The sequence below is a fragment of the Cherax quadricarinatus genome, chromosome 70 (assembly GCF_038502225.1).
Source record: "Cherax quadricarinatus isolate ZL_2023a chromosome 70, ASM3850222v1, whole genome shotgun sequence".
Classification (NCBI taxonomy): Eukaryota; Metazoa; Arthropoda; class Malacostraca; order Decapoda; family Parastacidae; genus Cherax; species Cherax quadricarinatus.
In genome coordinates this window covers 15,655,362-15,682,728 of record NC_091361.1, presented here as the reverse complement: position 1 = coordinate 15,682,728, position 27,367 = coordinate 15,655,362, and the positions used below count along the sequence as shown (strand labels likewise).

The 27,367-nt window shown below is 40.4% G+C and overlaps 1 protein-coding gene across 2 annotated transcripts; it reads left to right on the top strand.

The window, feature by feature from the left end:
• The first annotated feature begins 396 nt into the window (after window positions 1-396).
• On the top strand, window positions 397-24,684 carry LOC128697517 (uncharacterized). Of its 2 annotated transcripts, none has more exons than XM_070099908.1 (2): window positions 397-584; window positions 20,896-24,684. In XM_070099908.1, exons 1-2 carry the CDS (start codon window positions 510-512, stop codon window positions 21,712-21,714), a joined length of 894 nt encoding a protein of 297 aa, XP_069956009.1. In that variant the 5' UTR covers window positions 397-509; the 3' UTR covers window positions 21,715-24,684. The 2 variants fall into 2 exon arrangements, with proteins under 2 accessions (XP_069956009.1, XP_069956011.1); XM_070099910.1 differs by lacking the exon at window positions 397-584 and adding an exon at window positions 6,726-6,805.
• Window positions 24,685-27,367: the final 2,683 nt, after the last annotated feature.

Here is a 27,367-nt window from a genome sequence, read left to right as displayed (position 1 = left end):
CAAATAGAGGACCTAGCAGCGATCAGTGGGGCCAGGAGCTGAGTATCGACCCTTGCAACCACAATTAGGTGAGTACAATATTAGTGTTCGGAGGGGCGAAATTGGAGGAAGGTATTCTCATGTGTCGTAAGGGGGAGGAGGGTGGAGCCGAGGCTGAATTTCTTGAGCCCCATTGGATCAAAACTTAGGGCGGAGCTTTGGTAGAAGCTTAGCTTGGGACGCTGGAAGGGCGGGGCTACGAGGGAAGGGTTTGCCTAGTGGACTTCGGTCACTCTAGTCTTGGTCTTCACTCTCCTTGTGGGGTTATTAAGAATTACTACGAAAGTAGCAGAGTGTACCCTCATTTTGTCTCCCATTTAGGTCCATAATATTTTGGTGTGCTGATGGAAATATGAAGTAAATAAACTCCCCTCCTGTACAACATAGCATAAACAATAAAACAGCAATACGGGTGATTTTCAGGTACACAAAAGCACAGACACACGCACTGAGCGATGCTCTAGCGCAAGATGTCCTTTACAGACGTATTGTTGACGCCTCCCAAGACAAGATTATTAAAAACACTCCTCTTTTGTTTGGTTCAGGTAACTGTTAAATAGTATTTATGTATATGTACTCATCTAATTGCAAGTGAAGTTCACTAGATAGAACTCTAAGCTAACAGATTATTAACTACCGCCGAAGCGGCAAGTTTGTGCGTCCCACACTCATCCTGTGGACGGAATCGCAAGAACATCCTAGTAATTAGGCCCCAAAAGAGTTAACAGGAATACATCTATATTTCTCAATAATGACCCATGACTGCTGATTGCTTCCCAGTAGAATTTAATAACTGCAGCAACTACTGATATTTAGCACCGTTATACCAGCTGATGCTTACTCGATGCGGTGGTGATCTAAAACTCGCGTGAGGAAACACTCAAATTTATAGGGAAAATCTCTCTCTCATCCATACCTTATTCTGAAGAGTTGGTAAAGGAATAATCCACATATAGTTGGTATGATGTCGATCCTCGACGGCCAGGAGTATGTAAAGTCAGTAGATAATTAAAAAGCAGAGTTAGGAGCTATGAATCGAACCTCGCCAACACACATTTTTTTTTTTGCTGCAGAAGTGGCTAGATATTAAACAAAAATATTAATTTAAAAAAAAAGCATGCAATATTTATAAATCCCATTACCTGAATGAACTCGACTATTAAAAAAAAAAATGTGCCTTTCAACCCTTAATTCTTATTGACTTATTTCAATATAATAAGACTGATAATTACTCAGAGTATTTTAAAGGATGAAAATGAATGTAACATTGGAACGTTTACAGAAATTATTAAAAACACAAGATTCGTAATGGCTGCTTCGCGATCCAAGATAAATATCCCAATATTCAGTATCCCCAGCTACTACTGTTTCAACCCAGTTGATTCTCTAAACCCTTAAGAGGCCGACGAACTGGCAGCTCAACTCCCTGACGAGACCTAAGAACAATATAGCACAACTCTTCCAAGAGGACCAGGAGTTGAAGACCCTTTGAATATCTCTCAAGTTAGGTGCCAGTGAGGGTCTCATGATCCAAGAAACTGAACCTATCTTCCCTTTCCTAGGATCGAATCCGACTGCCTCCCATTTCTTCAGGCATTGAATGAGAGATTTCGAATCTTTCTTTTAGGAAAATCCACCTCCACTTAAAGATTGATGCTTATGAGACGAGCCTTTCTCTATTTTTCCCCTCAAAAAAAAAAAAAAAAAAAAACTCGTGATTTTTATGGTAAAATTAGCACTCATGCTTTTCTATAACAAATTAAACTGAGCTTTGATTAGGATTCACCTCTGCTGATAGTTTGAAGCCAATCGGAAGAGACATCTCACGTTTTCATTCTTAATCCGTGGTTCTATATACAGGCACAAAACTAGCAAACTAGCACCTACACTATCCATCAGCAATCCATCCCATCCTCTAACATACATCAACACTGAAAGTTTGAAGCCGATCGAAAGAGGCGTTCTCATATTATTGCACGAAAAGGATCTCTGGCGACACAATGTAAACCAGGACATACGAAATCGTAATAACACGATTGCAAACAAACCAAGTAAACGGGTGGGATTGGAATCCATGGCGAGCGAGTTTTACAACTCACTTGTCATGGGTTTAAATCCTACCCGCTCCGTGTTTATTTATATATTTTTTTTTTACTTTTTAGGGTCTAGATGTATTAGACAGCTGCACGATCCAAGGTGTTCAGAAATCCCTTACAATCAGCTACATTTATCTCAGTTCACATTAAGCAATAATACATAGTGCAGCTTAAATTTGCAATGCAGGAATAGGTCTAAATATCAAAGTATGATTCACTAGCCTTGACGGTTTGAAATTAATCAGTATGGGTATTTTTCCACTTATTGCACAGAAAGTAACTGGCAAATTTTAAATTCTGGCAGCCAGAAAATCAATGTAAATCTCTCCCTAAAAGAAGTTTGAAGTCTATCAAAAGATACAGTCTCTGGTTATCACAAAATTCAACAATTCAGTAAATCGGCCAATTTACACCTACACCGGCAAATCACAAAAAAAAAAAAAAAAAAAAATATTTTAAGAATCATCAGCAATTAAAGACTAAAGACGTTCTAAAGAATCACTCATAAGTTCTCTAGGAAAAAAAAATATCGTGAATACCAAAATGGTATAGAATACCGACAGGTTGGTAGGTAAGACACATAGGCAACAGTTAGGCAACTTTATTCCGAAACGTTTCGCCTACACAGTAGGCTTCTTCAGTCGAGTACAGAAAGTAGGCAGGAACAGTAGAGATGTGAAGACGATGTAATCAGTCCATCACCCTTGAAGTGAGGGACTGACAACCTCAGATCTACGACTACAAGGGTGATGGACTGATTACATCGTCTTCACATCTCGACTGCTCTTTCTTACTTTCTGTACTCGACTGAAGAATCCTACTGTGTAAGCGAAACGTTTCGGAATAAAGTTGCCTAACTGTTGCCCATGTGTCTTACCTGAAAAAAAAATATTCCAGTTTACAAACAAAATGGCCACACTGATATTGACAAACTTAAATAACACTCGAAAACTAAGTAACACACACTACTGTTAATAGTTTGAATCTGATAAGAGAAGAGGCTTTATCAAAATTTGGCACGGAAATCAAGATCGGGAATGATATACGTAAAATTAATCTGTCGTCAACTACACATGCATAAGCCGTGTGTGTCGGCTTTGGAATAAAGCCGACACACACGGTGTATATCAATGGTAAACAATGACATGATGAATTAGTTACGTGAGCAATATCTGGCTATTTTGATTTTGTTAACATTTCTCCATCCAGTGGCTTTTATCAGGTGGGGGTTGAAGATTTTCTGTCGGCAATTTTTAAAGATTTTCACCTCACCAGGTACCTGTGATTTAGGCGACAAATGCAATTTGGGTTGTAAGGGTATATCTGTTTGATGTATTCCATTTCCTGAATTTTAAATGAGGAATTGTTTATTTGGCAGGAGCTGCAACTATCATTAAGATTTTCTATCGAAATGAAGGAATGATCTGAGAAGGCATGCTGGCCTTCTCATGGTTTTAATTTATACCCTTTTCGTGTTTGGTTAAATCTTCGAGTTATTGCAGTTACAATATCTTTGATGGGGTTTTCTCAATCGTCTTTTAGGTCTCCTAAAATAGGATTTCTTGCTTGTGCTAATTAGTGTATTTTAACGATTCTCTTGGACAGAATAACAGTGAAGCCCAGATACTCTTATTGTCTGAGTCCTTATTTTCGTAAACCAACATTTTTTTAATGTGGAAATTTCTATCTGTTGGTCTTGTATTACCTTGAGCACCATGTTATCCACGCCACTGTTGTCCAGATCAGAGTCATCATACATTAGTCCCAGGCTGAAAGTTATTTTAATAATGATAGGATGAAGGTTATTTTCGGGTACGGAAATGTCAACCACTCAATTCGTTGGCTAGTTTCTCACACATGTTCCTTGAAACTACCTCAGATGATAGATGTGTCACGTAGATTGATGGCACAAGATATAAACCACTAAAAAGAAAGATTAGAGTTGTTGTTGTCTGGAAGAGATTTGAGGTTAATGTTTTGTCAATGGTCCAAGTCGGACCGAAACGTCGTCGGGTTATTTGTGTATTGTTCTAATCATGGAATTGTGCCATTTTGTTTTTTAATGGAAGGTCAAATTTGTCATTCCATATCAGATCGACATTCCATAAAAAATCTCAAAGTCAAGACTTCAAAACAGCAAGACTTGCCGCGGGGACTTTGTTGACAAATTCCGGGCCAAGGCAGGCGGTCAAGCCAGTAGTGAGAGGAACGATCATTAAAGTAGAAACTAGAACGTTTTCTGCACTCCAAAGAGTGCAAATAAAATTCTTTGTAAAAGCAGCGTTTTTTTTAATGCGTGGAGTATAATGAGTTTCCTCTGTTTTTACCAACCCGATGCCAAACCGGTTTTTTTTTTTTTAGGGGGACAGTTATATCGCTGATGCAAGAAAATATTTTATACTTTTAAATTAGAATCAGAAGCGAAAGCCACTTTAGCCATTCCAAGAGTAGCATTGCAAACAGCTTAGAGATTATGGGAGATTAGTAAGTTTGTGTGGGGGGTCAGTGGTCAGATAATGTTTTACAACTGCAAGTCAATAGAGACGTGAAGGACACGCGTGCCAGCCCTGTCATAAATAACAAAAAGGCACAATACAGTGACTGGAATGATACACAGATAACCCGCTCATTGAAGAGAGGAGCTTACGACGACTTTGTAAATGGTTGTGATGAATGGTTTGAAAAACCGACAAGTTGAAGATTGAGACACTTATGCAGCATATGGGAATCTTTATTCAGGAAACGTTTCGCCACACAGTGGCTTCATCAGTCCAATACAAAGAGGAAGGCGTAAGGAGAGGAGTATGAGGTAATCAGTCCCTCAGCCTGGAGTCGATGTGTTCAGTCCATCAATCTTGTAGAATGTACAGCATAGGGCCGTAGACGTGGCTTATATACTGTAGTGAGGTGAGGTGAAGCAGGAGGAGGCGGGGTCATAGTGGTACCATCCACTAGTCGAAGTAGGTCTTCGTCTAAAGGTTGAACAAGTGTTGAAGAATTCTTTGTAACAAGATCCCATGATGGTCAACCTTTGGACGAAGACCTATTTCGACTAGTGGATGGTACCACTATGACCCCGCCTCCGCCTGCTTCAACTCACCTCACTACAGTATATAAGCCACGTCTACGGCCCTATGCTGTACATTCTACAAGACTGATGGACTGAACACATCGACTCCAGGCTGAGGGACTGATTACCTCATACTCCTCCTCTCCTTACGCCTTCCTCTTTGTATTGGACTGATGAAGCCACTGTGTGGCGAAACGTTTCCTGAATAAAGATTCCCATATGCTGCATAAGTGTCTCAATCTTCAATTTGTAAATGGTCCAAGTCGGACCGAAACGCCGTCGTAAGCTCCTCTCTTCTATGTGCGGGTTATTTGTGTAACAGCCTAATCATCTAAGCAACGTCAGTATTTCACTTCGGCAGAGGATCGTTGGATGTGTGACGTTGACAAATGTAAACGTGATTATTTGTCAAGTTTAGTGGTGGGCCGCCCCTTCAGTAATTTATCGCTTTTTTTTAATTATTGCATTTAGTGGTATTTTTTATTATTGGGTCATTTTTTGCCAATAAAAGACAAACTAACCTAATCAAACCTAAGCTAATGTAACCTAACTTAAAATACGAATGTTGAGAAATTTGATTAAAATAACAAGCAAGGTACTGACGTTGCCTGCGTGAGCACTTCTCTGTCAACAACCAATTTACCTGCATTTACTCTCATTCACTTTCACATTATATCTCAACCTTCACTCTCAAACTCACTTCTCTCTCATGCTTACCGTCACGTTCACCGTCACCCCTCACCGTCACCCTCACCGTCACCTTCACTGGTACTCTGTAACATTCACTCTGACTCAAGTCTTGCACCCGTTCCAATTCCCAAACACACTCAACCCCTATCCTAGTAAACAATCACCAGACAACCACACAACATACAACACATACACGAGTATGGGTGCGCGCATGCTCACCCATAATCATATATATGGGAACTCAGGATCGAGTCCTAGCCAGCCGCAGTTCCGTTAATGATTAAAAAATCACTTGTTTTTTATTTTTTATTTTTATTTCATTGACAGAGTCCTCGTGAAGGCTGGTTCCCCAAACAGGATGAGGTTAAAATTAGTCTCTGAGGCGGCAAGACCACGTACGTTCTCGCACACCAGGGAAAGCACATACAGTACCGCTGAGGGTCTGGTGTTTGAGAATTTGTGGTCCAGTGGATAGAAGGATAGGTACTGTGTTCTGTTCTCGCAGGGCTGGGCATGGGAATGCAGGATCGAGTCCTGGCCGGCTGCAGTTCTGTTAATGATTCAAATTGACTTGTTTCGTGATTTCATTAATATATCATTAATATATTATTTCATTAATATACATACATTATATATATATATATATATATATATATATATATATATATATATATATATATATATATATATATATATATATCCCCGCTCATGTATCGTGATGAATTTCGCGGTGATATTCACTAGATATTCCTGGTAGTAGCAGTAGTAACAACTCACTGTGCATCAACCAAGGCGCGAGTCAAGGTTGCTGCTAAAGAAATGTCTGGTAACCACGATGGAGGAAACTGGTAGTGTATAAATAAGGCGACGCCTTTCACCGTGGAATCACACGATCATCATGAAGCTGACGGTGAGTACCACAGCTGTTCCATGGCGCAGGTGTTATGATGTGTGGTTCTGCCCTGTTCTTCCAGCCTTTACTACACCTCCCTTGTATCAGCATCCTTTATTTTGTCTAGCCTGGAAAATCTAATAAATTGCACTACTGTGAAAATTATTATGCAAGCGGCTTGAATAAAATCCTGTGGATCTGGTTAGGTAAGCGTTCCCATTAGAAGCCGAGGCGGTTATATAACACGCTCGCTGTGTCAATAACAAACGTGGATTTAAAGCGCACGTGGAAAAAGTGAAGCAGGATTTAGAAGATCAACAGATATATCACGTGAGTAGACAGTATACAAGACCTTTGTGCTACTTACCTAGACAGTAGATGAGACCTATGTGGTACTTACCTAGACAGTAGATGAAACCTATGTGGTACTTACCTAGACAGTAGATGAGACCTATGTGGTACTTACCTAGACAGTAGATGAGACCTATGTGGTACTTACCTAGAAGGTAGGGCACAGCGTCTAATTTCATTAAACTATTTCGTTGTAATTATTATTTCGTTGTAATTATTTCGTTATAGTTTGCCATAGCTATGGCAGACTACTACAACCTTTCTGTTAATTACTTTAATGACAGCTAACAGGTGTTCCCAGCACTAACTACTGTTAATTCTTATGCCACATGTAAACTACTCTTATCGTGCCCCTTTCAACCACTTATATTTACTATGTAGGTAATTAATATTACCTGCAACGTCTGTTTCACCAATGTAAGTGATCATTCACTACTGTTACCATGACCAGGCAAACTACTGTTATTAAGCCTAGGTAAATTGCGCTTACCATTCCAGGTAATCTACTAATCTGCCCAGGTAAACTACTCTTACCATGCCCATTTAAACTACTCTTACTATGCCCAGGTAAACTCCGTTTACCATGCCCAGGTGAACTACGTTTACCATGCCCAGGTAAGCTACTCTTACCATGCCCAGGTAAACTACGTTTACCATGCCCAGGTAAACTACGTTTACCATGCCCAGGTAAACTACGTTTACCATACCCAGGTAAGCTACTCTTACCATGCCCAGGTAAACTACGTTTACCATGCCCAGGTAAACTACGTTTACCATACCCAGGTAAACTACGTTTACCATACCCAGGTAAACTACTTTTGCCATTCTTAGGTAAGACACTATTATAATGTTCATGTAAACTTACCATACCGAAGAAAACGTCTGTTGCCATTCCATGGTAAACCTCCGATACCATACCCAAGAACGATATTTTTATGCACAAGTAAATTACCGTTACCATGCCCAGGGTAACTGTTACCGGGCACGTTCAGCTACTATCACAGGTAGACTTCCAGTACCAATGCTCAAGTTATTTACTATTACTATGGAAAGGTAAACTACCGTTACTCTGCTGTGGTAAACTATTGCATTTAGTCCCAAATAAACCACTGATATATATATATATATATATATATATATATATATATATATATATATATATATATATATATATATATATATATATATATATATATATATATATGTGTGTGTGTGTGTGTGTGTGTGTGTGTATATTTGCCTAGTTGAGGTTGCAGGGGTCGAGTCCTAGCTCCTGGCCCCGCCTGTTTACTGGTCGCTACTAGGTCACTCTCCCTGAACAGTGAGCTTTATCATACCTCTGCTTAAAGCTATGTATGGATCCTGCCTCCACTACATCGCTTCCCAAACTATTCCACTTACTGACTACTCTGTGGCTGAAGAAATAATTCCTAACATCCCTGTGATTCATCTGTGTCTTCAACTTCCAACTGTGTCCCCCTTGTTGCTGTGTCCCATCTCTGGAACCTCCTGCCTTTGTCCACCTTGTCAATTCCTCTCAATATTTTGTATGTCATTATCATATCCCCTCTCCTGTCCTCCAGTGTCGTCAGGTTGATTTCCCTTAATCTCTCCTCGTAGGACATACCTTTTAGCTCTGGGACTAGTCTTGTTGCAAACCTTTGCACTTTCTCTAGTTTCTTTACGTGCTTGGCTAGGTGTGGGTTCCAAACTGGTGCCGCATACTCCAATATGGGCCTAACGTACACGGTGTACAGGGTCCTGAACGATTCCTTATTAAGATGTCGGAATGCTGTTCTGAGATTTGCTAGGCGCCCATATGCTGCAGCAGTTATTTGGTTGATGTGCGCTTCAGGAGATGTGCCTGGTGTTATACTCACCCCAAGATCTTTTTCCTTGAGTGAGGTTTGTAGTCTCTGGCCCGCTAGGCTGTACTCCGTCTGCGATCTTCTTTGCCCTTCCCCAATCTTCATGACTTTGCACTTGGTGGGGTTGAACTCCAAGAGCCAATTGCTGGACCAGGTCTGCAACCTGTCCACATCCCTTTGTAGTTCTGCCTGGTCTTCGACGGAATGAATTCTAGACATCAACTTCACGTCATCTGCAAACAGGGACACTTCGGAGTCTATTCCTTCCGTCATGTCGTTCACAAATATCAGAAACAGCACTGGTCCTAGGACTGACCTCTGTGGGACCCCGCTGGTCACAGGTGCCCACTCTGACACCTCACCACGTACCATGACTCGCTGCTGTCTTCCTGACAAGTATTCCCTGATCTATTGTAGTGCCTTCCCTGTTATCCCTGCTTGGTCCTCCAGTTTTTGCAGTAATCTCTTGTGTGGAACTGTGTCAAATGCCTTCTTACAGTCCAAGAAAATGCAATCTACCCACCCCTCTCTCTCTTGTCTTACTGCTGTCACCCTGTCATAGAACTCCAGTAGGTTTGTGACACAGGATTTCCCCTCCCTGAAACCATGTTGGCTGCTGTTGATGGGATCATTCCTTTCTAGGTGTTCCACCACTCTTCTCCTGATAATCTTCTCCATGACTTTGCATACTATACATGTCAGCGACACTGGTCTGTAGTTTAGTGCTTCGTGTCTGTCTCCTTTTTTAAAAATTGGGACTACATTTGCTGTTTTCCATGCCTCAGGCAATCTCCCTGTTTCGATAGATGTATTGAATATTGTTAGGTGTGTGTGTGTACTCACCTATTTGTACTCACCTATTTGTGGTTGCAAGGGTCAATTCAAAGCTCCTGGCCCCGCCTCTTCACTGATTGCTACTAGGTCCTCTCTCTCCCTGCTCCATGAGCTTTATCATACCTCGCCTTAAAACTATGTATGGTTCCCGCCTCCACTACTTCACTTTCTAGGCTATTCCACGGCTTGACTACTCTATGACTGAAGAAATACTTCCTAACATCCCTTTGATTCATCCGAGTCTTCAACTTCCAATTCTGACCTCTTGTGTCTGTGTCCCATCTCTGGAACATCCCGTCTTTGTCCACCTCGTCTATTCCGCGCAGTATTTTATATGTCGTTATCATGTCTCCCCTGACCCTCCTGGCCTCCAGTGTCGTCAGGCCGATTTCCCCCAACCTTTCTTCGTAGGACAATCCCCGTAGCTCTGGGACTAGTCTTGTTTCAAACCTTTGCACTTTCTCTAATTTCTTGACGTGCTTGACTAGGTGTGGATTCCAAACTGGTGCTGCATACTCCAGTATGGACCTGACGTAAATGGTATACAGAGTCTTGAACGAATCCTTACTGAGGTATCGGAACGCTATCCGTAGGTTTGCCAGGCGCCCGTATGCTGCAGCAGTTATCTGATTGATGTGCGCCTCAGGAGATATGCTCGGTGTTATACTCACCCCCAGATCTTTTTCCTTGAGTGAGGTTTGCAGACTTTGGCCATCTAAACTATATTGTGTCTGCGGTCTTCTTTGCCCTTCCCCAATCTTCATGACTTTGCATTTGGCAGGGTTAAACTCAAGGAGCCAGTTGCTGGACCAGGCTTGTAGCCTGTCCAGGTCTCTTTGTAGTCCTGCCTGATCCTCATCCGATTTGATTCTTCTCATTAACTTCACATCATCCGCAAACAAGGACACTTCTGAGTCTATCCCTTCCGTTATGTCATTCACATATACCAAGAACAGCACAGGTCCTAGGACTGACCCCTGTGGAACCCCACTTGTCACAGGCGCCCACTCTGACACCTCGTCACGTACCATGACTCGTTGTTGCCTCCCTGTCAGGTATTCTCTGATCCATTGCAGTGCCTTTCCTGTTATGTGTGCCTGATCCTCTAGCTTTTGCAGTAACCTCTTGTGAGGAACTGTGTCGAAGGCCTTCTTGCAGTCCAAAAAAATGCAGTCGATCCACCCCTCTCTCTCTTGTCTTCTGTCACCTTGTCATAAAACTCTAGTAGGTTTGTGACACAGGATTTTCCCTCCATGAAACCATGTTGGTTGTCAATTATTCACTTGTTTCTTTCCAGATGCTCCACCACTCTCCTCCTGATGATCTTCTCCATGACCTTGCATACTATACACGTTAGTGATACAGGTCTGTAGTTTAGTGCCTCATGTCTGTCTCCCTTTTTAAAAATTGGGACTACATTTGCCATCTTCCATACCTCGGGAAGTTGCCCAGTTTCAAATGATGTGTTGAAAATCTTTGTTAATGGTACACACAATATCTCCGCTCCCTCTTTAAGGACCCAGGGAGAGATGTTATCTGGTCCCACCGCCTTTGAGGTGTCAAGTTCGCATAGCAGCTTCTTCACCTCCTCCTTGGTTATATGTACCTCATCCAGCACTTGCTGGTGCACCCCCCTGCTCTGATTTCCTGGAGTCCTACTGGTTTCCACTGTAAATACTTCTTTAAATCTCGTGTTGAGCTCCTGACATACCTCCCGGTCGTTTCTTGAGAATTCCCCATCACCCTTCCTCAGTCTGATTATCGGTCCTTGACTGTTGTTTTCCTCCTGATGTGGCTGTACAACAGCTTCGGGTCAGTCTTGACTTTCAATGCTATGGCATTTTCGTATTGCCGCTGAGCCTCCCTTCTTATCTGTGCATATTCGTTTCTGGCTCTTCGGCTAATCTCTTTATTTTCCTGAGGTCTCTGTCTTCTGTACCTTTTCCATTCTCTAGTACACCTAATTTTTGCCTCCCTACACCTTTGGGTGAACCAAGGACTCGTTCTGTTCTTCCCATTATTTCTGTTTCCCTTGGGAACAAACCTCTCCTCTGCCTCCTTGCATTTTGTTGCGACATAGTCCATCATTTCTTGTACTGGTTTTCCTGTCAGTTCCCTCTCCCACTGAATGTCTTGCAAGAAGTTCTTCAAGCCTGAGTAGTTCCCCCTTTTGTAGTTTGGTTTGTCCCACCCTATTCCTGCTGCTCTCTCCACTTGGAGCTCAACTATGTAGTCGAAGCACAGAACCACATGATCACTAGCTCCCAGGGGCCTTTCATACATGATATCCTCGATGTCAGAACTACTCAAGGTGAATACAAGGTCCAGTCTTGCTGGTTCATCCTCTCCTCTCTCTCTGGTAGTGTCTCTAACATGTTGATGCATGAGGTTTTCCAGTACCACATCCATCATCTTGGCTCTCCATGTTTCGGGACCCCCATGGGGCTCCAGGTTTTCCCAGTCAATCTCCTTGTGATTGAAATCACCCGTAACTAGTAACTTTGCTCCCCCCATGTGTGCTCTCCTGGCCACCCCGGCTAGTGTCAACCATTGCTCTGTTGCTCTCATTGTATTCTTCTCTTGGCCTCCTGCAGTTCTGTGGTGGGTTGTACATTACTGCAATTATCACCTTATGTCCCTCAGACTGGATTGTTCCTACTAAGTAGTCCCTTTCGCCCGTGCCGTCCATTCCTTCCATTTTTCTCAAACCCCCACTGGTTTTTAATGAGCAGTGCAACTCCTCCTCTCCCTCTCCTCCCTCTGTCTTTCCTGAGGATTTGATATCCGGATGGAAAGATTGAATCTGTTATTATTCTGGTGAGTTTTGTTTCTGTGAGTGCTATTATATCTGGGGATGCCTCCTTGATTCTTTTGTGCCACTCCTCATACTTATTTGTTAATCCATCTGCATTCGTATACCACACCTTCAACTTCTTTTCTAAGATTGTGGTCTGGGAGGTGTATTGGGGTTGGGGAAGTGGGAGACCTGATAAGGAACTATGGGTGGTTGCTGTGGGGGTGGAGTTTGTAATACAGTGGGTGGGGGCATTGGATGTGGCATGGGTTTAGAGTGTTTGGTTGCACTGGTGTTGACCTGTTTGGGAGGCTTCTATAGGAAGTTGTGAGGGAGGCTGTATTTGATCTTCCTGTGTCTGGGATCTCCTGTCTGTCTTCTCCATCCCCTCTCTTTCCTCCTTTCGCCTTTGTACCATCTCTCAGTTTCTGCCTTTCTGCTTGTGTTCTGTCGCGGTCGAGATACACCTTCCTGTATGCCGGCATGTCCCTTAATCGTGCTTTCTCCTGCAGGATCCTGTTCAGAGTCGATTCTGCCTTGAAGGTCACTTTCACTGGCCAGGTTCTTTTTTTTACAAACCCCCCTATTCTCCAAAAATTTTCCAGCTGGGTCATGTCGTCTTCTCCTATTGCTTTCATGATGCTTTCAATTGCTTTTTTTCCCCTTGTTTTCTTGCTTCATATGTTTCCCCTTCAGCTTCCTGGAGCCCATACACAAAGACTGACATCACCCTTTCATTCTCCCACTGCATATCCCTGTGTATCCCCTCATTCAATTTGATTTCCTCCATTTCAGCTTTCCTTTCTTCAGTTTCACTAGCTAATGTACTTGGGCTCAGTGGCCTGTCTTTTTCCCTTCTCGGCTTTCCCTGGCTCTGCTGTGGTCTGTTAGGGCTTCCACATATAGCTTAGCTCTTTCATTTACTACAGTCTCCACTGATTGAGCTTCTACATGCAGTTTTGCTCCTTTCCCTACAGTCCCTTTATTTGAGACTGAGGTAGCAGTCTCTGTTGTCTATCCCAAAATGTTCTTTTGTTCTTTAGGCTGTTTCAGATTTTTCAGTTCCTTTTCTAAACTCTGTATCCTGGCCTCTGCTGCTTTGACTTGCATCTCCCACTTCCTGCTTTCCATGTCTATCCTCTCTTCCATTCTCATGCTAAGTTCTTCTAGTTTCTTTTCCCATTCATGTTCCCTTTTTGTGAGCTCTGCTGCCCAATCTTCCTTTGCAGTTTCCTCCTCCTGTCCCTTGGTTTTTCTTGTTGCTCTCTGGCAACCCATTTTTGTTTTATCCTGATTGCCTCAGAGTGGGAAACCTATGTAATTCTGTATGTTAGGTTAGTATTGTGTATGTCAGAGTGTGGGGGAGGGAGGTAGAGGAGGAACTGTGGCTATGTGGGAGAGTAGTGGGGAGGGGGAGTGGGAAGGAGGGAAAAGCAAGTGGGTGAGTGGGAGGGAGAGGGGGAAGGAGGGAGAGGTGGGGAGGGGGGGGTGAAAGAGGGAGGGGAGGGATCAGGTGAAGGAGTGAGATGTCGGTGGGGGAGGGGGGGAGTGTATGTGTGAATCTGGCAATGTGTGTGTGTGTGTGTGTGTGTGTGTGTTGTGTGTGTATGTTGTGTGTGTGTGTTTTGTGCATGTGTGTGTTGTGCATGTGTGTGTGTGTGTGTGTGTGTGTGTGTGTATTTGTGTGTTGTGTGTGTGTTGTGTGTGTGTTGTGTGTGTGTTGTGTGTGTGTTGTGTGTGTGTGTGGTGTGTGTGGTGTGTGTGTGGTGTGTGTGTGTGTGTGTGTGTGTGTGTGTGTGTGTGTGTGTGTGTGTGTGTGTGTGTGTGTGTGTGTGTGTCTTGTGCAGTGTAATGACTGGCCGCAACTTCTTATGACCTGACCACAACCCTCCTGGGACTTGACTTTCGCACCGTCTTACAATGTTGCCCTTAAAAGTTTGTCCCGCCACCTAGCTTATAGTAATACTCGCCTTGTGTGTGTGTCTGGATTTAAGTATCAATTATTGCTGGTTATTATCCTGTTCCATGCTCACATTGGGAGAGGACTTCCTAGATTCCTAAGTATTCTTACTGCTAATAACTACTGGAATTAATACTACTCTACTCCTCACTGGACTCTACCTTCTCACACTCGTCAACACTATATTCACTATGTCTATGCTATTTCTATTCTAATTCTGGTAATAGCTTGCAGGAGTGACCAGTATCAAACAGTATCAAGGCCAGCCAGGGCCTTCAACATGCAAACCACAAATAGGCGAATGAAACTTGCGCTCAATGGTGCGGTGACAAGTTGCCAGCTGCTGATGACAAAGTCATCGTACGTAGGCCTTAAATCCCTATTTTGGAGATCCTTCACCCGTGATGTTTATAACCATATATTCTCATACATCCCGCTTCCTCACGCGATTTCACTCTTCACTGATGATAGTATACACTTCACATTATATACACTTCACTGTATATGTATAATAGCACACAACTTGTCGTGACATCACTTTTTCAGGCCTTCCGCTGCCAATGTGGCAACAGCGCCTAAGACCCCCAACGTTTTGCGCTTTGAAATATTTTGATTTATACATTAACATGTATGAAAAAATAAATCTTTAAACGTATTAGCGAAAATTTTAGTAACTACTTAATTTTATATGGGTTCTTGCTTAACAAGATGAGGGGGGGAGGGGGGAAAGCTTAAGCTCAGGTACTTTCACACTTCTCAGTGCGTCATCAGGAGCTGTACAATATTGCAATGTTGAATGAGGGATGTGAGGCTCAACTGTATGCAAACTACCACAGGTTCCCCCCAACACCCCAACCCATAAGAGGTCGGGTGGGATAGGCATCACAGTTTGCAGATAACATAAGACAGAATAACTAGCATATAATTAATAGCCAGCCCTAAGCTTTTAACCGCTGAGAACAGGTCATGTGACGTAAGAAGTTACATTTTAATAATGGATCAGCCACATGCAGAATGTAGGAATGTAGCTATTGTGAACAATCTTCTAACCAATGAAACAAAAGGAATAAATGCCCTCATTTTGTCAGCTGGTAATACCCAATGCCCAAGAACTTTCTAGGAACTTTTGGAAATAATCTCAGCGGCAATATGCCTGAGATACTGCAAAACAATAACACTCACGAGATTGTTATGCAAAGCAATGACCTTTCATTTCAATATCTTTTTAGAAACTGTCATCTTTAAATAAAAAAAAAAGAGTAACGACAACAAGTAACTTGAATGTTATTGCATGTAATATTAATAACAAATAAAACAGCTTACACCATCATTATCATGTTTGTACATATATTACTACTTATTGCTTAGAATAAACCGAGTTGCAGTTTGTTTGTGTAGGCAACATACAGTTCCTGCATAACTTTGATTACACGTTCGACACACTGATTACTTCTTGGTATGTTGAGTGCGGACGGTTCCTGCTTCCAGAGATTTTTCAATGAGTTCATTGCTTTTTATTTGTAAAGTTTCAATATTTCTGACAAATTCTTGAAGTCATTATCATGGTACATTTGATCAATAAACCAATAATCTGTCCAGGTGTGTGAAATGAATCTTCATATCTTCTCCAAAGTCTTCCGTCTTGTAGGTATAACAATCATTACAAGAATACTTAGAATGGCTCTTTAATCCCACCTCACATTGCTGATGTTTGGAATTTTCTGAAAGTTAATCAAAGGAAAGTGACCTTTTTCTTCAAAGAATATAAACACTCGTATTAGATGGTACAAAAACTTCTTATCATTCCTCCATCCTGATTTATAGAGGATCTCTTCTGTTCCATTAACAAAGTGTGCCTTTAGTTCCTCATAATTCTTCAACAGTTGGGATACAAATGGATACTTGATGTTTGGAGAACTTGTTTTAGCACTGATACTCTCCTCTGTGAAATACAGTGAGAAAAATAACAATATTAGACGCCAATATGTAGAGTTAACAATTAGTACTTTCCTGAGTTGCTACTTATGAGTAGTTACGCAGATATATGCTGATAAATAGTTTTTATTTAGGGGTGACCTTTTTTGAAAAATGAGAGGAATTAGGGACTTTTTCACTGTTTTGAAACAAAAGTTCATCGATTTATGTCACAGGAGATGGTTTGTTTTTAAAAAAGTAAAAACGTTATGACCCTAATTATATATATATATATATATATATATATATATATATATATATATATATATATATATATATATATATATATATATACATACATACATACAAACAATCGCAGACAGGCGATCTTAAATACGCAAGACAAGCCACGGGGGGGGGGGGAGAATTTTTAGCTCAAGTACTTTCACAGTTCTCAGTGTGTCCTCAGGACCTATGGAATGTTGCAGGACAGCAACTGAATGAGGGGAAGTTTTGTCAGAGAGCAGTGCAGGTTTGTCACCTGCTGCAGCCTCTCTCGGAATGACATTCCGAGAGAGGCAGGGTGACCCAAAAGAAAGAAAAGCCCCCTCCCCCTCAAAAAAAAATTTCATCATCATTCAATACACCATCACTCATACATAATCACTGTCTTTGCAGAGGCGCCCAGATACGACAGTTTAGATTGTCACTCCATACTACCTATATCCCAAATCCGTCCTTTACAGTGCAGGCATAGTACTTCCTATTTCCAGGACTCAAGTTCAGCTATCCGGTTTCCTTGAATCTCTTCACTAAATATTACCCTGCTCACACTCCAACAGCTCATCAGGTCCCAAAAACCATTCATCTTCATTCACTCCTAACACATGCACTCTTATTGGAAATCCAAGCCCCTCGCCCACAAAACCTCCCATACCCCCTCCCTCCAACCTTTTCGAGGACGACCCCTACCCCATCTTTCTTCCCCTACAGATTTATACGCTCTCCAGGTCATTCTACTTTGTTCTATTCTCTCTAAATGACCAAACCACCTCAACCCCTCTTCAGCCCTCTGACTAATACTTTTAGTAACTCCACACTCTCAAATTCTCTGGTACCACTATACTTTCATATATTCCTTTCTTTGCTTCCATAGATAACGTTATTTATCTCCACATATACCTCAATGCACCACTCACCTTTTTTTTCTTTCATCAATTCTATGATTAACCTCATCCTTCATAAACCCATCCACTGACACGTCAACTTCCAAATATCTGAAAACATTCACTTCTTCCATACTCCTCCTCCCCAATTTGATATAAAATTTTTCTTTATATAAATCATTTGATACCCTCATCACCTTACTCTTTTCCATGTTCACTTTCAACTTTCTGCCTTTACACACATTCCCAAACTCGTCCACTAACCTTTGCAACTTTTCTTTAGAATCTCCTATAAGCACAGTATCATCAGCAAAAAGTAACTGTGTCAACTTCCATTTTGTATTTGATTCCCCATTATTTAATCCCCCCCTCCAACACCATAGCATTTATTTATTTTACAACCCCATCTATAAATATATTAAACAACCATGGTGACATTACACATCCCTGTCTAAGACCCACCTTTACCGGGAAGCAATCTCCCTCTCTTCTACACACCCTAATCTGAGCCTCACTATCCTCAAAAACTCTTTACAGCATTTGGTAACTTACTACCATATAATTGCAACATCTGCCACATTGCTCCCCTATCCACTATCATATGCCTTTTCTAAATCCATAAATGCAATGAAAACTTCCCTGCCTGTACCTGAATACTGTTCGCATATATGTTTCAATGTAAACACTTGATCTACACATCCTCTACCCACTCTAGAACCTCCTTGATCATCCGCAATCCACCTCTCGTCCTACCTCTAATTCTTTCAATAATAATCCTACCGTACACTTTACCTGGTATACTCAGTAAACTTATTCTCCCATAATTTTTACAATTTCTTTTGTCCCCCTTCCCTTTATAAAAAGGAACTATACATGCTTTCTGCCAATCCCTAGGTACCTTCCCCTCTTTCATACATTTACTAAACAAAAATATGAACCACTCCGTCCTGCCAAATGCATGTGAAACGGAAATCTGTTATTTTACACAATGGTAGGAATGCTGGTGTCTTTTTCTTTCTGTCTCATAAACACGCAAGTGAACATGTATGTCTTGCTACTTCTAATGACACTTAGGCACTCTAGGTACACATGTACTCGTACATTTACACACCCCGATCTGAATATTTTTCTTTTTATAAATAGTTTTTGTTCTTTTTTATCTCTTTTCATCGTCTTGGGAAAGTGGAAACCATGCGTGCAATTGGCTAACCTCTCCTCCCGTATAAATTACTAAAAATACCAAAAAGTACAGAACTGTGATGTTTGAATGTGCGTGGATGTAGTGCAGATTAGAAAGAGATGTTTGCCAATGTAATGAATGAAAAGAAGTTGGATGTCCTAGCTTTTAAGCGAAACAATGCTGAAGAGGGAAGAGGAGTTTCGGCTGGGAGAAATATGTGGGATTAAGTCAGGAGTATCAGAGATAGATCAAAGGAATGAGTAGCAATAATGTTCAAGTATCAATGTTATGGAAGGAGAAAAGGGAATATAAATGTATAGATTCAAGAGTTATGCGAATTACAACAAGTGTTAGACGAAAAAAGTGGGTCATAATAAGTGTGTATGCACTTGGAGAAGTGCGGAGAGAGAGAGAGAGAGAGAGAGAGAGAGAGAGAGAGAGAGAGAGAGAGAGAGAGAGAGAGAGAGAGAGAGAGAGAGAGAGAAAGGAGGGAGAAAGGAAAAAAGAGGGATAGAAAAAAAATTGGGAGATATTAAGCGAATGTTTAGAAACATTTGAACCAAGTGAGAGAGTAATTGCAGTAGGGAACCTAAATGCTAAATTGGGAGAAATGGCTAAAGTGGGTGTGGTAGTTGAATTTTGGGTGCCGGGTGTAAGTGAAAATGGATTGGGGAGGAATGCCCTTGACTAAACTTTGTATAGGGTGCTGGCAAGATGTTTTGGATTAAGAGGTAGAAAATCTAACACTAAGTGGGAGTCGTCACAGATGCTGTTTCCTGATGACACTGTGCTTTAGGGAGATTCTGAAGAGAAGTTGCAGAGGTTGGTGAACGAGTTTGGAGGGATGTGTAAAAGAAGGAAATTAAAAATGAACGTAGAAAAGAGCAAGGTGACGAGGATAACAAAAAATTTGGGTAATGAAAGAATGGATATCTGATTGGAAGGAGGGAGGAAGGAGGAAGTGAATGCATTCACATGTTTGGGAGCGGACTTGTCAGCAGATGGGTTTTTGAAAGACGAGGTGAATCATAGAACTGATGAGGGAAAAGAGGCGAGTGGAACACTGAGGTGACTGTGGAGACAAAGAACGTTATCCATAGAGGCAAAGAGGGGAATGTCTGACAGAATAGTTATACCAATAATTTAATATCGATATGAAGCATGGATGGTGAATGTTGCAACAATGAGACGGTTAAAGGCAATGGAGATGCCATGTCTAAGGTCACTGTGCGACGTAAATATAAAATAGAGAATTCCTAGCTTGGGAATTAGAAGGGGGTGTGAGGTTTCTAAAAGTATTATTCAGAGGGCTGAAGAGAGGGGTTGTTGATGAGGTTTGGATGTTTAGAGAGGATGGAACACAATAGAATGACTTGGAGGGTATATGAATCTGTAATGGAATAAAGGCGGGGTAGGGAGAGGGAAAGGAGATTTTCTGTGCGAGGGGCCTGGACTTCTAGCAAGCTTACATGACCGTTTTAGATAGAAGCGAATGGAGACAAATGGCTTTTATGATTTACGTGCTGTTGGAGTGTTGGCAAAAAAAAAACATTTATGAAGGGATTCAGGGAAACTGGTTAGCCGGAATTGAATCCTGGAGGTAGCCTGCGGTCTGAAGAAGTTCACGACTGCAAAAGTCGTGAACTGATGGCAGAGTCCCCCCCACCAGAAGACTTGATTATACATTAGAATATATTATAGACAAAAACAAGGAAAATTGTTCTGTATAATACGACCTATGTCTTAGGACCTCTGCAGCGGTGTCCTGAAGAGGACATCAAACCGAGGTCAAAATATACCGAACATATATTTTACTGTCTCCATGTGTGTGTCTATTACTATTAATAATCAGTGTTCATAACAATTCCTTGGTCGACCACATCAAGACACCTTGATTTTTTTTTTTAATTTTATATCACTCATTACAATCATTTAAATTATTATTATGACTTTTGATAAGGATAGAGGAGACTTTTTCCGTATTTTATTTACCCTGAATTCACTTCCTAAACAAGTCCATTAACGAAACTTCTCTCTTCAGGTAATGGTGTGTATAGCGCTCCTGGCTGAATGGTCTACTTCATCTTCTACGGAGGCGCCCACGATTTACCACACTATAAAGGTTCAGCAGCGAGTTTCCAGCCACCCGAATAATGGCAGCGAATTCATAGATATAATCAACACTCTCCTGCCGGACATATCAAAACTATTACGAGACATTAAGGCTAAATCCACCGACACTTCCCTCCGCCAAGCAAAGCGCTTCCAAAGCCTTATTGAATTATTACTTCCTCTCATCAGGAGGATAATCGAATTCCAGGCCGAAGACGAAGGCCGGCAGGTTAACCAGGAAGATGTCGAGATGCTAGATAATGTAGAACTTGCCATAAAGTATCTAAATGAACTAGCAGAATCGGATTTCCAATTAGAAAATCATCCAGACACCCAGATGGCAGACTACACAGAAATCCGCTTACCTGATTACACCAAGGTCCAGACAGAAATCCCTGTTCCAGGAAAACTAATTACACACTCAGGTGTCAAAGAAACAGCAGTTTCTAAACATGAGCTATCACACAAAAGCAAGCCAATTTCTCTTGAAGGTTATGGAACCAGAAATATTAGGCCTGTGAGAAAAGTACCCACATCTATAAGACCATTTGAAAACTTACCTTCGCTCGATCAGATACCTGTGAAAGACATGCTCATGGAGATTACAAGTGCCAAGACAGGGATACCACTAAACATTAAGAAGCCTACGACCACAGTACTTCCAGGTTCATCCTACAGGCACATTCCTGCTTCCAGGTGGCTGAGACAACAAATGTCAGGAAACAAATGGGTATTGGAATCGTCTTAAGGAACACCAATCACTTGTTTTGAGTCTTCTTCCCCTTATATAGCAATCAGTCTTCTTAATTACTGTGTAACTCATTCACGCAGGGTTTGCAGCTCATTTCTAAGTTAGGTTGGATTATGTTCAGTTACAACCGAGAAAACTGTAAATGCAAGATTAAAGACGATAAAATAGGTTTCCGTTTTCTGTAGTTAGGAGGATGGGATATGTATGTATATATATATATATATATATATATATATATATATATATATATATATATATATATATATATATATATATATATATATATAGGGGGTATGTAGAACAAGCGTTTACAGTGGAACATAGGTGAACAGTACATAGATGAGGGTAAGGAGTTTTTTTTGTGGAATTTATGGATTTGGAAAAGGCGTATGACAGGGTGGATAGGGAGGCAATGTGGCAGATGTTGCAGGTGTGTGGTATAGGAGGTAGGTTACTGAAAGCAGTGAAGAGTTTTTACGAGGATAGTGAGGCACAAGTATGAGTATGTAGGAGAGGGAGATTATTTCCCAGTAAAAGTAGGCCTTAGACAAGGATGTGTGATGTCACCATGGTTGTTGAATATATTTTTAGATGGGGTTGTAAGAGAAGTAAATGCGAGGGTCTTGGCAAGAGGTCTTGGATTAAAAGATAAAAAATGTAACACAAAGTGGGAGTTGTCACAGTTGCTCTTTGCTGATAACACTGTGCTTTTGGGAGATTCTGAAGAGAAGTTGCAGAGGTTGGTGGATGAGTTTGTAGGGTATGTAAAAGAAGAAAATTAAAAGTGAATACGGGAAAGAGTAAGGCGATGAGGATAAAAAAAATTAGGTAACGAAAGATTGGATATCAGATTGAAGAGAATATGGAGGAAGTGAATGAATTCAGATATTTAGGAGTGTAAGTGTCAGCAGATGGGTCTATGAAAGATGATTTGAGTCATAGAATTGATGAGGGGAAAATGGTGAGTGCACTTAGGAGTATGTGGAGACAAAGAACTGTGTATGGAAGTAAAGAGGGAAACGTATGAGATTATAGTTATACCAACGCTCTTATATGGGCGTGAAGCATGGGTGATAAATATTGCGAGGCAGTGGAGATGTCATGTCTGAGGGCAATGTGTGGTGTGAATGTAATGCATATAATTCGTAGTTTGGAAATTAGGAGGAGGAGGTGTGGGAGTACTAAAACTATTATGCAGAGGGCAGAGGGAGGTGGTTCAGACATGGAGAGAATGGAACAAAATAGAATGACTTCGAGAGTATATAAATCTGTAGTGGAGGGAAGGCGGGGAAGGGGTCGGCCTAGAAATGTTTTGGAGAGAGGGGGTAAAGGAGGTTGTGTGAGAGAAGGGCTTGAACTTCCAGCAAGCATGCGTGAGCGTGTTAGACTGGAGCGAATGAAGGAAAATGGTTTTGAGGACTTTACGTGCTGTTGGAGTGTGAGCAAGGTAAGATTTATGAAGGGATTCAGGGAAACCGTCAGTTCGTACTTGAGTCCTGGAGATGGGAAGTACAGTGTCTGCACTCTGAAGGAGGGGTGTTAATGTTGCAGTTTTATAACTGTAGTGTAAAGCACCCTTCTGGCAAGACAGTGATGGAGTGAATGATGGTGAAAGTTTTTCTTTTCTGGGCCACCCTGCCTTCGTGGGAGACGGCCGACGTGTTTATATAATATATATATGTCGTGCCTAATAGGTAAAACTGGTCAATTAGCAAGAACTCTTTTAAAATTAAGTCCTTTCTAAAATTTTCTCTTATACGTTTAAAGATATATTTTTTTCATTAATGTTAATGTAAAAGTTTATAATTTTGCACCGAAAGAATCTTAGAAAAACTTACCTAGCCTTATTATAACAAGCGCAATTTATTTTAGCCTAATCCAACTAAGTATATTTTAGATACTTTTACAATAATTTAATAATAAACAAACACAATGAAATATAGTTTTTTCGTTAAGTTCAGAATGATTTTTGCGAAATTATTGCATACACAAATTTTCGCTTGTCTTATATGGCAAGATGAGCGTTGCTATTTAAGCCAAGATCGCAAGTTCTGCCTATTCGGCACGACATTATATAAATAAATAAATAAATAAATAAATAAATATATATATATATATATATATATATATATATATATATATATATATATATATATATATATATATATTACCGAAAAGGGTGCTGAGATTATCAATTATCAAGTAATGGTATTGTTTACTGTACATAAGCCTTTCTACTTAAACATGAAAAAAACAATACACGGGTCAGTTTAATTTTTGAGTTTCGATTTTTTTTTTAATTCAAGGGAAAACAGGTGAATCCGATTCAATAAAACATCGTTGACATTTTGACTTACGAGGAAATGCCCTCATAATTTACACCAAAGAAAATGCTTAGCTCTTGGTCCTTGGACAGTGTTTATGAGAAACGATATTAACTCCTCAAGTACACTACACGGAACCCACACCTTTCTTCTTCTAGTTGATTCGCCGGTATTCTCCCGGCCCGGGTCTTTTCCAAGTAGTGGCCCGGCCTTGGCTCCCTGTCTAGGGAGTGTCTGAGACCTAAGTCTCCCATGGGAGGAGGCACAAGTACCTCCTCATCGTTGGTACAAACTGTCCCCAGGCCTAGTCACATTCCCCGCCCTCACTGGGCTCGTAGAGATAAACTAGGCCTCTCTGGTCTGCCATCAGGGAGAGACTAGGCCTCTCTGGTTTGCCATCAGGGAGAAACTAGGCCTCTCTGGTCTGCCATCAGGGAGAAACTAGGCCTCTCTGGTCTGCCATCACCACCCAAAGGGGGCTAATGGGAATGGCAGTTTTGTGAGCTGCAAGCTCTTTCTCAGGCACCTACCCTGCCCTAGAAGAGCTGGGCATGGTGTCGAGTCATCTCCTTTTAACATCCTGCCACGTAAAGGCGACCTTACTTCTGGTGGGGCTGACGGGTGGAGTCGCTTTCACAAACACTGAGCTGAACCAACTGTGTTTATGAGAAACCAGCGAGTGATTGTGGCCATACTTTAAACTCAGCTTTAAAACAAACTGAAACATAATACTGATTTCAGAAAAAAAAACGGTATTTGACTTGTTTTACCATTTATGGCCACTTCAACGGATATATGAAATCTCGTGAACTTTGTTTCATTATCTTACGAGTGATGAGGGATGTTGACGGTCGTCTGCTGGGAAGCTGCTCTCTCATGGGCCACAATCTTACGACTTGAGATTTTATTAAAAAAAATAGCCAGTTTCCTTTAAATTTTATACACAATGTTTGTTGATATACCTTAACTCCTATATTAATATATTTACTGTTCTACCTCGACAAGGTACTGTGATATTCACAACAGATTCGACTGAGAACTAGGAAAAAGCTATTGTACAGATATTTTTCATTTCTCCGGTAATTTCCACAATTTATAGTTCCATATTGTCCGTCAAATTCAGTGTCACCGATTACGGTTACTCTTAAGAAACTCAACAGTAACAGTAACTTGTCGGTTTTCAAAACCATTCATCACATTAGTGGAATAAGTAGTTTTGGGAGTCGAACATAATGTAAAATTACTGTAGAAGTGAGGACACTTGATACAGTTTTGTAGGGCTGATCATGCTTCTTGTCGTCAGTAGCCGCCATTACACTACACAAAGTGTCGTGTAATGGCGGCTACTGTAATGTTTGTGAATTAATTCAGTTGCTCAAATACCGGAATTCTAAACAATTCAAATCAAAATCCACCAACAGGACTAATCCGTAGTCAAGACTAATCTGCTATATACAAGTTTAGACAAATCACCAAAATCACTCTCCCATATAGAAGTGTTAAGATAAGATTAAAGAATAGTTCTGAGTAATCTGTCTTAACAGGTTATACATGATATACCCATCAAGGGACGTTATCATCTTCAAACAACTTCTAAAGTCTATTATGAGGTTTAGTTAGATGTTAATTTATCATGCATGTTTATATACGTTAGGCACATATTTATTTCTTATATATACCCATTCATATATTCATGACATTTTGTATATTCACTAATTACAATATTGTATTTATTATGTATTTCATGTTCCAAATAAATTTTTATAGAAAAATATTTTAGTCACTAAAATTATGGATTTGATCATTTCTATGTAAAACCCAATTTAGGCCTATCCTTTAATAATTAAAAATGATGTAGAGAAGTATTTTGAAATCGGGTAAGAGTAAGAAATCTTGTTGGTTACCAGTAATGTCGAGAACAAAGGTGTCACAGAATAACAACTGGTAACAAGCTATAACAATGGCAATGCATAACAATAACAATGAATAACAATGGAAAGAGAATGCAACATACTAGGAAATAACATAACTGAAAGAATGTTCAAGTTTAACAAAGCTTAAAGAAAGACATTTTTTAGGCAAATAGAAAGCTATAAATGGTAGTGTTTATAGCAAGTATGAAAGCTAAAAATGGTAGTGTTTATAGCAAGTATGAAAGCTAAAAATGGTAGTGTTTATAGCAAGTATGAAAGCTAAAAATGGTAGTGTTTATAGAAAGTATGAAAGCTATAAATGGTAGTGTTTATAGCAAGTATGAAAGCTAAAAATGGTAGTGTTTATAGCAAGTATGAAAGCTAAAAATGGTAGTGTTTATAGAAAGTATGAAAGCTGTAAATGGTAGTGTTTATAGCAAGTATGAAAGCTAAAAATGGTAGTGTTTATAGAAAGTATGAAAGCTATAAATGGTAGTGTTTATAGCAAGTATGAAAGCTAAAAATGGTAGTGTTTATAGAAAGTATGAAAGCTAAAAATGGTAGTGTTTATAGCAAGTATGAAAGGTAAAAATGGTAGTGTTTATAGCAAGTATGAAAGCTAAAAATGGTAGTGTTTATAGCAAGTATGAAAGGTAAAAATGGTAGTGTTTATAGAAAGTATGAAAACTATAAATGGTAGTGTTTATAGCAAGTATGAAAGCTAAAAATGGTAGTGTTTATAGCAAGTATGAAAGCTAAAAATGGTAGTGTTTATAGCAAGTATGAAAGCTAAAAATGGTAGTGTTTATAGCAAGTATGAAAGGTAAAAATGGTAGTGTTTATAGCAAGTATGAAAGCTAAAAATGGTAGTGTTTATAGCAAGTATGAAAGCTAAAAATGGTAGTGTTTATAGCAAGTATGAAAGCTAAAAATGGTAGTGTTTATAGCAAGTATGAACGCTAAAACAATGCAAAGTTTGAAGATTGAGACACTTATGCAACATATGGAATGTTTATTAAGGAAATGTTTTGCCACACAGTGCCTTCATCAGTCCAATACAAAGCAGAAAGGTGTAAGGAGAGGAGGAGTTTGAGGTAATCAGTCCCTCAGCCTGGAGTCGATGTCTTCAGTCCATCACTGCATATGTTGTATAAGTGTTTCAATCTTCAACTTGTCGGTTTTCAAAACCATTTATCACATATGTCAGACACTACAACATCATGGGAACTTGTATAAGAAATTCTTCAATACTTGTCTAATCTTTGGACGAAGACCTACTTAGATTAGTAGATGGTCCCACTATGATCCCGCCTCCTCCTGCTTCGACTCACCTGACTACAGTATATAAGCAACATCTCCGGCCATATGCTGTACTTTCTACAAGAATGATGGACTGAACACATCGATTCCAGA